The 14,993-nt window shown below is 50.6% G+C and overlaps 2 protein-coding genes across 3 annotated transcripts in view; both read left to right on the top strand.

Moving 5' to 3' along the window:
• The first annotated feature begins 233 nt into the window (after positions 1–233).
• The window catches only part of LOC102028048 (keratin, type I cuticular Ha3-II), a 16,602-nt gene continuing 1,842 nt past the window's right edge, over positions 234–14,993 (top strand). The window contains exons 1-7 of one of the 2 annotated variants that reach the window (XM_005394397.2): positions 234–630; positions 733–815; positions 1,674–1,830; positions 2,447–2,608; positions 2,706–2,831; positions 2,997–3,217; positions 3,721–4,188. In XM_005394397.2, the coding sequence (XP_005394454.2) occupies positions 283–630; positions 733–815; positions 1,674–1,830; positions 2,447–2,608; positions 2,706–2,831; positions 2,997–3,217; positions 3,721–3,802 (1,179 nt within the window). In that variant the 5' untranslated portion in view covers positions 234–282 and the 3' untranslated portion in view covers positions 3,803–4,188. Of the gene's footprint in view, positions 631–732; positions 816–1,673; positions 1,831–2,446; positions 2,609–2,705; positions 2,832–2,996; positions 3,218–3,720; positions 4,189–14,993 lie in introns of those variants that run through there. The other variant, XM_005394398.1, reaches the window with a different exon arrangement.
• LOC102029356 (keratin, type I cuticular Ha3-I-like) overlaps positions 11,498–14,993 on the top strand; it is a 4,129-nt gene continuing 633 nt past the window's right edge. The window contains exons 1-4 of the mRNA XM_005394580.1: positions 11,498–11,889; positions 12,821–12,903; positions 13,799–13,955; positions 14,829–14,990. Coding sequence (XP_005394637.1) covers positions 11,542–11,889; positions 12,821–12,903; positions 13,799–13,955; positions 14,829–14,990 — 750 coding nt within the window. The 5' untranslated portion in view covers positions 11,498–11,541. The remainder of the gene's footprint in view (positions 11,890–12,820; positions 12,904–13,798; positions 13,956–14,828; positions 14,991–14,993) is intronic.

The raw sequence follows: 14,993 nt of genomic DNA, 5'->3' as shown, positions 1-14,993 counted from the left end.
ATCTGACAAAACTCTGATTTCATCAACCACTAACACTCAGGAAGAGCCTGGTGTGACATAAGCCAAATGGAATAATTTTATGAGGGGGGACTCTTTAGAAGCATCTAACTAGTGTATTTTGAAGAAAAATTAGCTGAAGCATTAGGAAAGGAAATGATGCTGTTTGCCAAGCCCTCACCCACTGTTAAGGGTATAAAAGGACCACGGAGGAAGGAGGCACTCAAACCTCACCCGCGTCTACCTCTAGTAGCTCTCTGCTCCTCCACCGCCCCTCCCAGCACCATGCCCTACAACTGCTGCCTGCCCAACCTGAGCTGCCGCACCAGCTGCTCCTCCCGGCCCTGCATTCCCCCCAGCTGCCACGGCTGCACCCTGCCCGGGGCCTGCAACATCCCCGCCAATGTGGGCAACTGCAACTGGTTCTGCGAGGGCTCCTTCAACGGCAGCGAGAAGGAGACCATGCAGTTCCTGAACGACCGCCTGGCCAGCTACCTGGAGAAGGTGCGGGAGCTGGAGCGGGAGAATGCGGAGCTGGAGAGGCAGATCCAGGAGCGGAACCAGCAGCAGGAGCCCTTGCTGTGCCCCAGCTACCAGTCCTACTTCCGCACCATCGAGGAGCTGCAGCAGAAGGTGAGGGGTGGCCCGTGTGGGGGCCCGGTAGCCGCTGTCTGTCTTTGAACAGCACGACTTTCTCGAGTTCAACTGGAGCTCACGCTGGAACCACTTTTTCAGATTCTGTGCTCCAAGTCTGAGAACACCAGGCTGATGGTGCAGACTGACAATGCTAAGCTGGCCGCCGACGACTTCAGGACGAAGTACGTTGAACTTTGGGGTTGGATGATTCCTAACCTGCCGATAGCTCTTTCGTGACCCTCGGGGCCTGACGTTGCCTGGAAGGGAAAAGAAACATTCCTGCTTTTTAATTTCTCCTCCAAGTCTAGTTATATAAAGCCAGTTTCAAACAGGAAGACAGACGCAAGGGCAGCCTGCCCTTCGGTGTACACAGCAGGGTACTTTATGTGAAGTGCTCCCAACCAGCAGGGTTTTAGATGTCAGGGATTTGAGCCTTTGCAACATTAACATTTTCACGTATGTAATGAAGTGTCTTGGGGATGGGACCTAAGTCTAAGCACAGAATTCGTTATGTTTTATTTGCACCTCATATCTCTAGCCCAAATGTAATTTTGTACACCATTCCTAGTGCCCTGGTGTTTTGGCTGTGACCTGTCACCTAAGGTCAGTTGTGGCATTTTCCACAGTGGTGTCCCATCAGTGGGGACAGAGCTTCCATTCGCTGAGCGTTTCAGATTTTCCACTTTCTGATTAGGAATGCTCAACCGTAGCACTCCTCCTGGAAGGGTTCCTTAAACCCCACGATTCAGAGATCGAAGTAGATTCCTCTTTGGAATGGATTGATGTGGGGCAAAGAAGGGAGGGAGGGAGGATCTCCATCCCCATCCTCTGGGTCCTGGCGGGCGCCTTCTGGTGTTGGGGTGACCGAGGGGGCCACCCCAGTGTGTCCATGTATAGCATCAGGGAAACATGTGGGAGAGGAAGCCCGAGCACTGTGTCAGGTGTATAGGGCTGGGCCCTGCCCGTCCAGCAAGACGTGAGAGAGGAAGCTGGGCTTCTCTCCTCCTCCTTTTCATCCTCCCACGGGGCTTTGTGTGCAGGTACGACACTGAGCTGTCCCTGCGGCAGCTGGTGGAGTCCGACATCAACAGCCTGCGCCGGATCCTGGACGAGCTCACCCTGTGCAAGTCTGACCTGGAGGCGCAGGTGGAGTCGCTGAGGGAGGAGCTGCTGTCCCTCAAGAAGAACCATGAGGAGGTACGATTTAAAACAAAACAAAGGCTTCAAAGCCAAGCCAAGTGTGGGGACTCGAGGCAAGAACCGCCAGGCTCCCTGGTGCGGGACCCTTCTTTGAAGAACTCGGCATCTACTAGGAGAGTGACGTTCCCCCTGTATCCAGGAGAGACATGATGCTGGGCCGGAGCCGCACACAGAGAGGAAGCGGGTCTGCCGATCCAGCCCTGCTCTCTGCTCAGCACTGTTAGGCCCTGGATTTGGGGTGCAGGGGGAGGAAAACAGAGGCATGGTTCTGAGCCGCCAGTGCAGTGTGGGGAGAACCACAGGCCCAGGGAGGTGTGGCACAGGCAGAGAGAAACAAACACCAAGGAGGCATGCATGAGCATGGATGGGCCGGTGGGCCGGAGAGGAGGTAGGAGCCCTGCTCAGGCGCGGGGAGGCGGGTTCTCAGAGCTGAGTGAGGCTGAGCAGGGACAGCGACGTGGCCTGTCGGTGCATGTGCACAGGGGTTGTGTCTATCGTCCCGGCGATCAGGGCGTGGCTGACAGTGCTTTTCTGTCAAGCTTGGTACCCACGGCTTTATAACAGGAAGACAGATCCGTGTCTTTGGGCTCATTCTTTCCCCTTGCGCCCCCAGGAAGTGAACACCCTGCGCTGCCAGCTCGGGGACCGCCTCAACGTGGAGGTGGACGCTGCGCCCTCCGTGGACCTGAACCGCGTGCTCAACGAAGTCAGGAGCACCTACGAGGCCGTGGTGGAGACCAACCGCAGGGAGGTGGAAGAGTGGTACACCACACAGGTGGGCATCGGAGCTCCTGGCCACGCAGCTCCCAGGTCCCCAGGCCTCTGAAGGCAGCATCTGACCTGTGTCCGCCCCGCCCCCTTGGCTATTCCAGACCGAGGAGCTGAACAAGCAGGTGGTGTCGAGCTCTGAGCAGCTGCAGTCCTACCAGGCGGAGATCATCGAGCTGAGACGCACGGTCAACGCCCTGGAGATCGAGCTGCAGGCCCAGCACAACCTGGTGCGTGTGGGGCAGCCCTGCCGGCAGCCTCGGGAGGCCCCGCAGGGGAGGCCCTGGCGCCCTCTGGGCCGCGCATCCCCTTGGGTCTCCAAGCTGGGACTTCTCTGGAGGCCCCCGGAGGGACCCTGGAGGGAGCGGCCCCTGACACCTTCTCTTCCCCCACAGAGAAACTCCCTGGAGAACACGCTGAACGAGAGCGAGGCCCGCTACGGCTCGCAGCTGGCGCAGGTGCAGCACCTGATCGGCAGTGTGGAGTCGCAGCTGGCGGAGATCCGGAGTGACCTGGAGCGGCAGAACCAGGAGTACCAGGTGCTGCTGGACGTGCGGGCGCGGCTGGAGTGCGAGATCAACACGTACCGGGGGCTGCTGGAGAGCGAGGACTGCAAGTAAGGACAGACTGAGGATTCTGGGTTGAAGCCGATGGTGGGAATTTAAAGCATTGGGGGGGCACATGCACGGTGGCTTTATTTTCAAGTCCCAGAGCATGCACATTAACTGCGTGACTAGTGTGTGCTCCGTGGTGTGACAGTCAAGCAGATGGGGACCTGGCCACGGGGAAGGTCACAGCCCACGGTCTGGGGCTCTCCATGGAGAGGTGGCAGTAGGGAGATGGACAGTCAGCAATATTTCTGGCATAGGCAGCTTGTGTTAAATTCTACAATAGCTTAGGCGCATGAGACAATATTAAAAAACAGAACTACGACTTTCTACCTCTGCACAAGGCATTCTGGGATAGGGAGAAGGATTTACTAACAACCCCAGTGTCACTGCATCTGATCCCACGCACGGGGAAGTGCGAGGCTGTCCTCTGAAGGACAGGCGCCATGTGCGCCTTCAGCTTCCCTGCCTTCTGCGCTCCAGTCCACTCTAAGCCTGTCTGTCCCTCCAGGCTCCCCTGCAACCCATGTGCCACCACCAACGCCAGCGGCAGTTCCTGCCGGCCCTGTGGCAGCTGTCAGAAGCGTTGTTAGTTGAGCAGCCGCGTCCTCTTTGAAGACGTCTGTGAAGCTATTTGGATCAAGCCCAGGAAGGATCCTCAGGGCCTCCCGCGCCCAGGACTCAGCTGCCATTAATCCCAGCACCGATTCTAGACCCTGACATGTTTTCCAGACCCAACAAGCAAGGACACCTTTCAACTGCCGATGTCAGGAGGACTCCTGGGGGTCTGGGGTTGTGCCTCTTCCTTTCAGAGGCCAGGCTGTTCAGCTCCCTGCAGGCTGGGCTCCAAGGATTACTTCGGGACATTTCTTGAACGTACTGCAATTTCCTGCTTTCCTTTCTTCTCTGCTGTTCTCTTGAATGCAAGCAGGCGACTTCATTTACCTCCCAATAAACTTCATTCCTCTGGCATAGCAAATGTGCTTCTCTTTCATACTCATGCGTTGTAAGGTTCTCACCGGGAGGGCCTCACAAGACATGTCCCTCATGAGGAGGATGAAGGGGTTGAAATGAGTGACCCCAGCTCCAGGGGGAGCCCTGACAGGGAGGGCGATGTCCCGCTGGGTGCTCTCACCAAAGCCACACTAGACAGAAGACCCGACCTTCAATACCCATGCCCGTCTGCCTCGGCTCTGGGCCCTTGCTTGTTTGGGGAGTGCCCCCCACCGCTCCCCATTGGACTGGAATTTTCTTCCTCCCTGTCTCTTTAACTTCCTAAAGACTTGCTTCCGTGGAAAGTCCACAGAGAACGGCAATGCCCTCTTTGAACCTCTCTGCTGCACCTGCTCCTGCAAACAGACACCCCCAAATCACCTTCATCGATTAACATAACCCTGCACACCTAGGTCCTCTGGTCACATCTGAGATTACCTGTGCCCTGTGCTCTGATTCATTGGGCCCCCTTCTGTCCCCAGTGGAGGAAACGCTCAGATCCTCAGCCTCTGTTTTTCTCCTTCTACGTTCCTGTTTCTCGTGGAGAACGGAAACCGCTGTGCAGGTGGCTCTCAGCTCTGACACTCAGCTCAGCCTCCAGGTTTTCGGCTGCCCGTGGGTCAGCTTCCCTTGGTGCCAGTCTGTCCCTTCGTGTTTGATTGAGCCAAGAGCCTGTCAAGCTGCTGTCCTTTAAAAATACCCTTTAAATGCAGTCAGCCCTCTCTTCTTACTTTCCCCTCTTCCAGTTTAGTCCTTCCTTTTGGTCTCTGCTTGTATCTATAATGTTCCAAAACCTCTTTTCTCACTGTAGTGTTTGCAATTCCAAGAACTGCAAAAGGTTCCCTCAGTGTCCCCCAGTAAACCTAACCCTACTGTGCCCCACCCTTACTCACCTCATCTTTGATTTTTAAAGCCCTCAGATAGATAGAGCACTGTCTCAGCCATGCATTCCACTGGACTCTCGCTGATGAAACAAGTACAGTCAGTTATCTCTCTGCCATTCCCATTGGAAGTCCAGGCCTTGAAAATCCAGGTGTTCAACTCACATAAAATTCATCTGTCTTGTCTGTAGGCCACTCAGAGGAGATCACATCTTCACCTAATTGAAACCCAGCATATTAGCTGGGCGTGGTGGCCCATGCCTGTAATCACAGCACTTGAGAGGCTGAGGCAGGAGCATCACTGTGAGTTCAAGACCTGGGCTACTGTCTTGGTTACTTTTCTCTTGTTGCTGAGACAAAATACCCAATGCCCAAAATGAAGGAAGGAAAGGTTTATTTAGCTTACAGTTTGTGGGGGTTTCAGTCCGTACTTGGCTGGCTCCGAGGCAGAAGATAGCAAAGCAACAAGAGCAAAGGGGGGAATGGCAGTGCATGCAAGCCTGTTTCCCCTCCTTATATTGTAAGCAGGCTAACCCCACGCAGGGGGCGGCACTCACATAGTTAACCTTCTAAACTTCTCACATTGACACAATGAACAACATCCTAGAGCAGGAAGGGCATGTCCTTCTCACCCCAGGATGTAGAACCGCTGAGTCACTCAGCGAAACCTCCAGACTCCCCAAGTTGACACAGTGTATCAACCATAACAGCTGCAAAGTGAGCTCAAGGCCAGCCTGAATTGCATAGCAAGACCTTGTCTCAAAAAGACAAAAAACAACCGCCCCCCAAACAAACCCCACAAAAAACAAAAATCCTAGTGTAAACTGTGGAATACTGTAAGTAGAATAAGTAAGGAAGAGCCGGGTGTAGTGGTGCACACCTGTTGTCTCAGCACTTGGAAGGCTGAGGCAGGAGGATTGTTTCGAGTTTGAGACCAGCCTGGGCTACAAAGTGAGCTCAAGGCCAGCCTGAACTGCATAGTGAGACCCTGTCTCAAAAAAAAAAAAAAAAAAAAAAAAAAAAAAAAAAAAAGGAGAGTAAGAGTAACATTAATTCGTATTCATGATAAGGTTATTAAAACTTAATTTACTTCTGAAGGTTTCAACTTCAACTCTGATCATATGACGTTAGCACAATTTTGAAAGAAAGTTTGGTGGGATGTGTTTGAACAGAAGGGTGTGTGTAGGTCTAAGAAGAGGGAAATTTTTTTGCCAAGCATAAATTTTGTCCATAAAGATATGAGGAATCAGAAACTATCTCTAGAATCAGATTATCCCAATTTCTACTTTGGAACACTGGACAAATGTGGTAGCAGAAGAAGGAACAGCAAGGCAGTTATGTTGGACCACACAAGACAGTGCGTCCACGGGTGCCCTTGAGACCTTCTCTGGAGGAGGGCTGCCATGGCAGTTATGTCTAGGCTGGGCTGTGATGGGTCCTGAAGGTAGGTAGAGTCAAGTGGAAGAGAATGGGCACCAGTGAGAAGGCTGGTGAGAGGCAGCAAGGACCGAGGGGGCCAGAGCAGAGAATGTGTGGATTTTGAAAGCATTGCCCGGGACATGGAAGCTGATTGGCAGGAGAAGAACAATAGGGAACAAAGGAAAATGACAGAAGTGAGGAAATACTGTATAAGCCAAGCTTCCCTGAGAAATAGAAATAATAGGCTATCTATCATCCATCCATCTATCTGTCTATCTATCATCTATCTATCTAACTTCCATCCATCCCCCCATCCATCCCCCCATCCACCCATCTATCCATTCCTCTAGTGATAGAGTCAGAGAAAGAAATACAGTATGCAGGATTGGTTTGTGTCATTATGGAGCCAGAGAAACCCCTCAGTCTGCTACCTGCAAGTTGGTGTTCTAGCAAAGCTGGCAGTGTAGTTTTATTCCAAACCAAAGTCCTGAGTGAGAATTAAGGGAGACAGTGGAATAGGTCTCAGAGATTGAAAGCATCAAAATCGGGGGGCAGGAGAAGATGGATGGCTCAGCTCAAGGGGAGAGAAGGAATTCAACTTTCTTTTACTATTTTTTTCTACTTTGGCCCTTGATGGATTAGATGGTGCCCTCCCACATGAGTGAGGGTGATCTTCAAATGTAATCCCTCCCAGAAACACCCTCATAGACATGACCAGCAATAATGTTTTACCAGCCATAGGGGCACCCCCTAGCCCAGTCAAGTTGGCACATAAAATTTAACCACCACAAACACTAACTATGGGCCTGAAGATTTTGAGCCTCAGGCAGTGAAGTCCTAGTGGATCTCCAGTGGAGGGAACTTGACTGGATTTGTAGATGTTAGAGAGCTTCCTAAATAAAGAGGGTAGTTATGGCGGTAGGAGTTAGGACTGTCCAAAAGAAGGTGGCAGAGTACAGAAGAACTCTGGTGATCGTTGATAGAAATGACTGAGCTGACCTGGGACCAGAGTCCTTGACATGACCTTCATCCCTGGTTTTGCCAGGTCCTTGAGGATAGGGGTGTACCAGAAGTGCAAGTGTCCATGAGAGGGCGATCAAGAGCATCCAGGCCCCTGAAGATAATAATCAGACAAATCTCTGGATACAGAAGCAGGAGATTTCTGGGCACTGTGGACGGCAGGGTGTGTGTGGCGGTGGGGGAGCCACATTTTAGTAGCTGGTTCGTGTCTGTCTCAAATTACCAGCTCCAGGGTGAGCTAAATACAGTAGCTCACCACAATACACTCAGACTAAGCATGTAGCCTACTTTCTCCTCCGTGTACTGCTGATCAATGTTTTAGCATCTGTTCTTTCTCCTGATCTGTAGAACAGTCTACAGAAAGAAGCCTTCATTCTTCCTCTGGGAGGTTCCTGAGTCCAGCGTTTCCTGGCAGCTTAGCACCAGTACCTTACACTGTCCCAAACTGCTTCATGTTCTTTACTTTTATTTTAGACTAAGAGGAGTTAAAAACCTAGCATGATTGGACTTGCATTTTTTTTTTTTTTGACTTGCCTTGGTCCCCGAAGCTCCCCCAAACTAGATTCCCATTGGAAGTTCTGGACTGAGTGTGAGGTGAACAGTGGCAGCTCTGCAGGGAGTTCATGACAGCAGCCCCAAAGCCCATTTTGAGGCAGGTCTATCTGTCTTTGCTCAGGCACGTGCTCCAGTTAGGACCTTAACTGTCCCCAAAGCCAGTGGTGCTATTGGAAGGGAATGGAATCTTTAAGAGGTGTGGCCTTGTGAGAGGCTTTTAGGTCACTGGGGGCATGGTCTGAGGGGCTTGTGAGACCCAAGCCTCTTCCTCGTCCTCTCTTTTGCTTGTGGACTGAGGCAAGTGGAGTTGTCTGCCATAGGTGCTGCCTTGCCATAGTCCCAACAATAGGGCCAATTGATCATGAGCTGATGCCACCAAAACTGTCAGCTCACATCAACCTTTTCTGTTCATAAGTGGATTGTCTCAAGTATTTTGTTATAGGATTGGAAAACTCACTAACACATTCTCTGCGCACCGGTCTGGCTCTTTCTCTAGCTCCTCTCTTGTTTGTTCCTTATTGGAACTCTGTTGAGCAGAGAAGACCAACCTGATAGTTCTCTTGTCCTCTCTCTGCCATTTGTACACAGTATCATATAATTGATCTGTGAGTAGCACAATAAGTTCCTTTCCATTTCCAGAGGAATAGATTTGACATTTCTGGTACCTGGCCATGGGGAGGGAGCTGCTTGTCACACAGGGAGGATGTCCTCAGCGGAAAACCTGCCCGGCTCCTCTCCAGGGTTCTGTCCTATGGATGAGGTTGTGTGTGAACTCTCAGGCGTCCATCGTAAATAGGGTCCTTAAGCCTCAAATGCACTTAGTTGCTTACATCTTGAGACCACAAGCCTCAACCACAGCGTCGGCCACAATTACAGGCAGTTGTAAAACCTTTTTTCTTTCTGCTGGCTGGCACTTGATTTGTTTATTGAGGGGTCATTGGCCAGAAACAGTATCATTGCTTATGTAAAGGGAAGAATCCACAGAACACTGGAAGTGGAATAAAAAAGTAATTGCTTCCAGGAATTCCTAGGAAGCAAACTAAAGCCTGTTTCTTTTCTCAATAGACAGGAAGTTCTCTGCCGTCACTATTTGGTGGCCATGTAGCTATGCAGTAATCCCGGTTACTTCTGCTCAGGACGTGCACATACTTGCGTTCTCTAAACTCTGCCTTTTGCTTTTGAAGACACAAGAACACTGAGCCATGGATTATTTGACTCTGATGGAGGCAGAGTTGATACAGAGCCTTGTGGACATATTTGCTAGGCTGTAACATATTATTCCTCTCTTATTCTAAGGACAAGAGAGCTATCAGGTTGGTCTCTGTTCAACAGAGTTTCCAATAAGGAACTAGCAAGAGAGGAGCTAGAGAAAGCGCCAGACTGGTGCGCAGAGAATGTGTTAGTGAGTTTTCCAATCCTATAACAAAATACTTGAGACAATCCACTTATGAACAGAAAAGGTTGATGTGAGCTGACAGTTTTGGTGGCATCAGCCCATGATCAGTGGGCTCTATATAATAATAACATATTATTCCATTATCTGGAACATAGAACAAGGGAAGAAGAATAGGAAGTAATTAGAGAAAAATGAATGAATTCAGGTGTTTGCTTCATGGTACTTGATCTCATTCAGTAGGGCTTGATCAGCTTCATACTGATTTGGAGCCAACACACCCACTCCATGGCTCACTCATAGTGGGATCGTTTCCAAGAGAGGAAACCAAGCAGGAGGGGCAGAGAGTCATGGATTTCAACAAGGGTGTCAGTGCTTTCGAGGGCTTCACTCTGGAAGACCATAAATTTGCTCCCAAGCTTCGGGCCTTTCTAAAATCACACTGGAAACACCTCTTTGGAAACAACTTTTCAAATCATCCAAGAAAATGCATGTTAGGATCTTACAGTTATAACTTGTTTCTGACCCATTAAAGATGCCACTCAGCTTGGTTGTTTATCATACTTACCAGGCTTGGGTCCAAATGACGTCTGGTTGGTTCCAAAAATAAACCCATTCTTAGAAGATGAAGATTTGTCTTGCATGAGGGTAACCAAAAGAATGTGTCCCAGGCTGCAAGGGCAGATCCGGGGAAAAGGTGACCTGGAGGTGACCAAAGGAAATGGAACAACTTTAAGGGATGTCTTTCATCTTTGGAACTCTGGTGGGTTTGACATAAAATCTGTGCAGTTCACAGCTCCACCTGCTATAGAGAGGGCAGAGCATCTGTTTGTCAGAACGTCCCAACAGCCCTGAGATACCATACAGGAAGGTGGACATGTGGGGGCTCTGTAGGATCACATGCTTTGGAGGACTCTGTTCAGACTGACCAGAGTTCTTTTCTTTAAAGCTTCCAGCGGGCAGAACACAATCTCGCTTAGGAAACTTCCAAAAGCATAGAAATGACTTTTGGTTCTTTAATAGAGCAGAGCAGGTATCTACCTCCTGGCTCATCTCACTTAGGAGGGGCGATTGTGGTGTGGTGGTTGAGCTCCGCTGGGCTCCATCCACGTCTGCGCTGTTGCATCATAGTGCAGAGACCGGAAGGGAGAGATGGTGTGAGGCGCTGGAGACAGCGTGGCCAGTGGAGTTAGAGAAATCTGCAGAGGCCCGGCTCTGCCACATAGGAGCTCTGTGACTTCCGGCAATCTCAGAGGCGTGGTGTCCTCATCCTCACACTCTCGCAGGGTTTCCTGGGGACTGAAGGACACAACGCACTTGAGAAGCCTATCACAGGGCTGGGGGCACAGTTGGGGATCAGCAAGCAGGCACCACTGCCAGTAGTACAGCGCTTCATGCGTAGTAGGTGCTCCCCCAATGTTAGTGTTCTCAATTTTCTGGGAAAGAAGGACTGGTAGCAATGGAGTGTGGGTGCTGCCTCCAGGCCCCAGGAGGAGGGTGGAGCTGCTGCCACAGACGGGAAGGAATGGTAAGGGGACATTGAGTCGGACGGCTTTGGAAGTCTGGTCTGAGCTTCCTGGATTCCTCAATAATCTGGGTTCCAGAGGGGCCTCTTAGTTGTTTTCCCCAGAGTCCTAACTGAGTAGGAGCTGGGTAGGCACGAACCTGTCCCTCTTCACAAGAAAGAGGCAACTATAAGTCCTCTGACCTCTGGAGGACACGGGATAGCTTCTCTGTAACTCAGAGCCCCACGAATAAGTGCTGCTGTTGGCAAAGCTGGTTCCTTTGAAGTCAAACCGCGATGCTCTTATTTGACGAAGCAGCATGGCTGGGCGGAGTCCTGACTTAGCAAGAAGCCCGAGTAAAAACATTTTACGAGGTGCAGGGCTCCTGTGAGGTGGCTACCTAATACATGGAAAAATTGGCAAGGGGGGCAAAAAGGACCATGTTTTATGGGGTCACCACACCCACCCCTGACAGCATATAAAGCTGGGGAGAGGACCAGGGCTTGTACCAGTGACTAGAAATCAGGTTTTGAAGCTGATTCTCAGAGCTCTGCTCCCTCAGCATCATGCCCTACAACACCTGCCTGCCCAACCTGAGCTGCCGCACCAGCTGCTCCTCCCGGCCTTGCGTGCCCCCCAGCTGCCACGGCTGCACCCTTCCCGGGGCCTGCAACATCCCCGCCAATGTGGGCAACTGCAACTGGTTCTGCGAGGGCTCCTTCAACGGCAGCGAGAAGGAGACCATGCAGTTCCTGAACGACCGCCTGGCCAGCTACCTGGAGAAGGTGCGGGAGCTGGAGCGGGAGAATGCGGAGCTGGAGAGGCAGATCCAGGAGCGGAACCAGCAGCAGGAGCCCCTGCTGTGCTCCAGCTACCAGTCCTACTTCCGCACCATCGAGGAGCTGCAGCAGAAGGTGAGGGGTGGGCGCCACTGTGTCAATTTAATGAACTATTTATCCAACCTGTCAGATTTGGGATGGATCTAAGGCTGTTTACAATGAATTCTGAGAGTGCTAAAGACGTAGAATTTACTAGCTCCAGTAGGCAATCAATTAGTGTTGGAAAATATATTTTGGGGTCATCTTGTGGGAAGAATCTGGATTGGGGATAGGGTTAGGCGTCAACCCAAAGTTAGAGCCATCTTACTTTGCTTATTACCCTAACCAGAATATTTGATTTTTAAGCTCTATTGTGATATCTTGATCTTGTTTTCAGAGAATTACAGTATATCATCTAAAAAAAATCATGTGCTCTTGAGTTAGTTCTCTGCACTAGGGATTTCCTCAGCGAAGCCTTAAATATCTTAAGTCTTTCAAACCTGTAGTAGAAGACAGTGTCTGCTGAAGCAGGAGGCCTCACTAATATGAATGGACATATCCTACCCACTAGAGCAGGCGGGTACACAAAGGACAGTGCAGGGTCACAAATGCAGGAGTGAAAGGGGCAGGATGGGTACACATGGAGGTGGGACACAGAGGGTCCCCAGAAGAGCCAGTATCTGAGTGGGGCTGAAAGATGAGCAGGAGCTGATGTCCACTGGCACGGCCCCGTGGTTCTTGAGGGGAGTGTCAGCTTACCGTTGCATAGGTCTGGCAAAGTGAATGCCCAAAGGGGCTGTGTGATTTGAATATCACTGATTCCGGATAAAGGGCACATTTTGCCTTGACTGCTGATTTTGAAATGACCAGTTCCATGCATGAATCCTCCTTGTAAAATTCACAAACTGAAACCCTGCATGCACCCAGATCTGCAGGGAAGGACGGTGGCTGAGAGACATAGCTTTTCCACTGGAAGGCCCAAGACATTTCTCATAAGGAGGACTCACTTCCCCATCTCCTTTCCCAGACCCTGTGCAACAAGTCTGAGAACGCCCGGATGGTGGTGAAGATCGACAATGCCAAGCTGGCCGCTGACGACTTCAGGACCAAGTGAGACTTTTGTAACACCAGAAATTGCAAAGTGGGGAACGCTGGGTCCTGAGAATGTTCCAGAAGCTTCTGGAAGATCCTGGGAGGGCACTGAGTTAGCTCTAAGTTCAAAGTCAGTTTCTTCACTGAGTGCTAAGGTCTGTGTTGGAAGATTATTTCGAGGGAGTACGAGGAACCAGTCAGCCTTCCTTCTTTTCCACTCAATGTCAGACTAAGTTTAAAAGTGAATATCCCGCTGCTCTCTTCCTATACACCAGTCACCATCAGCCCAGCACAGAGACGGTGTTAAAACACAAAGCAAAAATCCATTTTTCAGAGAATCAATGTTTTTTTTTAGGCATCATCACTGTAATCTTAAGAATCTTTTGTATTTTTATGGAACCTTATTGCTTATATCATTTCTTCATCTTCAGGCCAACCCTAGGGACCTCTATTTTTACTTTGTAGATGAGGAACAAAGGTACAGATCGAGGGAGAAATGTGTTCCCAGTCCCTCAATGGCAAAGCTGGATAAGTGATCGCTAATTCGGCGCTCCTCTCACTATACTCAAGGAGAGAATGGTGAGACAGTCTGCAGCGGAATTACGGAGCTCAGGGACTCCCTTCAGAAGACAGTGGTGGCAGGGCTTGATGGATAGCACTTGGGAGTGGATTCTAGAACCAGCGCAGTTAATGACAGATGGGTCTGCACTCAGGTAGCCCGCTGACACCTTGACTGTGAGTCTCAGGGAAGAAGTAGGTCTCCTTACTCAGCACCACGGTGCTCCTTATCTTTTAGAAAACTTAAAAGTTTCAGACTATTTTAAAAATCTAATGAATATGACTAGGCTGGCCAAATAAAGCTCAGAAAACACTCTTTCTCTTTGACTTCCTTCCCGTTTGGCTGTGTGCGCAGGTACGAGACGGAGCTGTCCCTGCGGCAGCTGGTGGAGGCCGACATCAACAGCCTGCGCAGGATCCTGGACGAGCTCACCCTGTGCAGGTCCGACCTGGAGGCGCAGGTGGAGTCGCTGAAGGAGGAGCTGATCAGCCTCAAGCAGAACCACGAACAGGTAAGAAATTTTCATGCCCAGCATCGCAAGACTGAATGTTTCATGACTCTCTGGAGCAGAAGGTAGAAGGAGGTAGGTCTTGGTTTGCTGAGCATCCTACAGCTGATAGAGCCTTTTGCTGGATTGTTGGGGGAGATGAGTCACAAGCTGACTTCTTTTACATAGAGTAGTGTGGTCAGGTGATCTCTTTCCCGCTGGGCCAGATGTGTGGCCAAAAGTCCACACAAAGGTTCTGTAAGACGCTTTCTACTGCTTGATAAGATCTATGGTTTTCTGACTAGACACCAAAGTAATGTCCAAGATTGGGAGACAGTGAGCTTGCTTATCTCTGTCATGGGGACAGTTAGAATCTGAGCTGGATAAACCGGTGGATGAACAGATGGGAAACATGGAAGGCAGGCAGGCACCCGAACAGTGGTTGATTCCCATCTCACGGTTGAATGCGATATGGGGACTCTGAGTGCATGTCTCAAGCTTTAGATGTTTAGGCTCTGAAAGACAAGGTAGGAAGGTAGGAGACCAGAAAGAAGTAGAAGGATTTCAGCCTGGTTTCTCTCTATTTAATAGCAACAGTTATAGGTCAATTGTTACACTGGGTTTATCACTGAACAAAAGGAAAATCAGAAGGAAGGGATAGAATCGTGGAATCAGGAGGAATATTAGCAATGGTTTAATCAGCAGCCTCATGCTATAGATGAGGAGACAGAGGAGGCTGCAGTCACCAAGGAAAATGGACCTGGGCTTTACACCCACTGGACTTCAAGTCCTGTTTCCTGATTCAGTGCAGTGCTTTTGCAACACATTGCACTTCCTTAAAGAGAGTTCAGCACAGGCTTGGTTCTGTGGGCTTATTCTTTCCCCTTGCGCCCCCAGGAAGTCAACACCCTGCGCTGCCAGCTCGGGGACCGCCTCAACGTGGAGGTGGACGCTGCGCCCTCCGTGGACCTGAACCGCGTGCTCAACGAAGTCAGGAGCACCTACGAGGCCGTGGTGGAGACCAACCGCAGGGAGGTGGAAGAGTGGTACACCACACAGGTG

Source organism: Chinchilla lanigera, unplaced genomic scaffold (genome assembly GCF_000276665.1).
Source record: "Chinchilla lanigera isolate Chin_1 unplaced genomic scaffold, ChiLan1.0 scaffold00050, whole genome shotgun sequence".
Taxonomy (NCBI): Eukaryota; Metazoa; Chordata; class Mammalia; order Rodentia; family Chinchillidae; genus Chinchilla; species Chinchilla lanigera.
The sequence above is the reverse complement of the archived record's forward strand: the minus strand, read 5'-3'. Positions and strand labels throughout refer to the sequence as shown.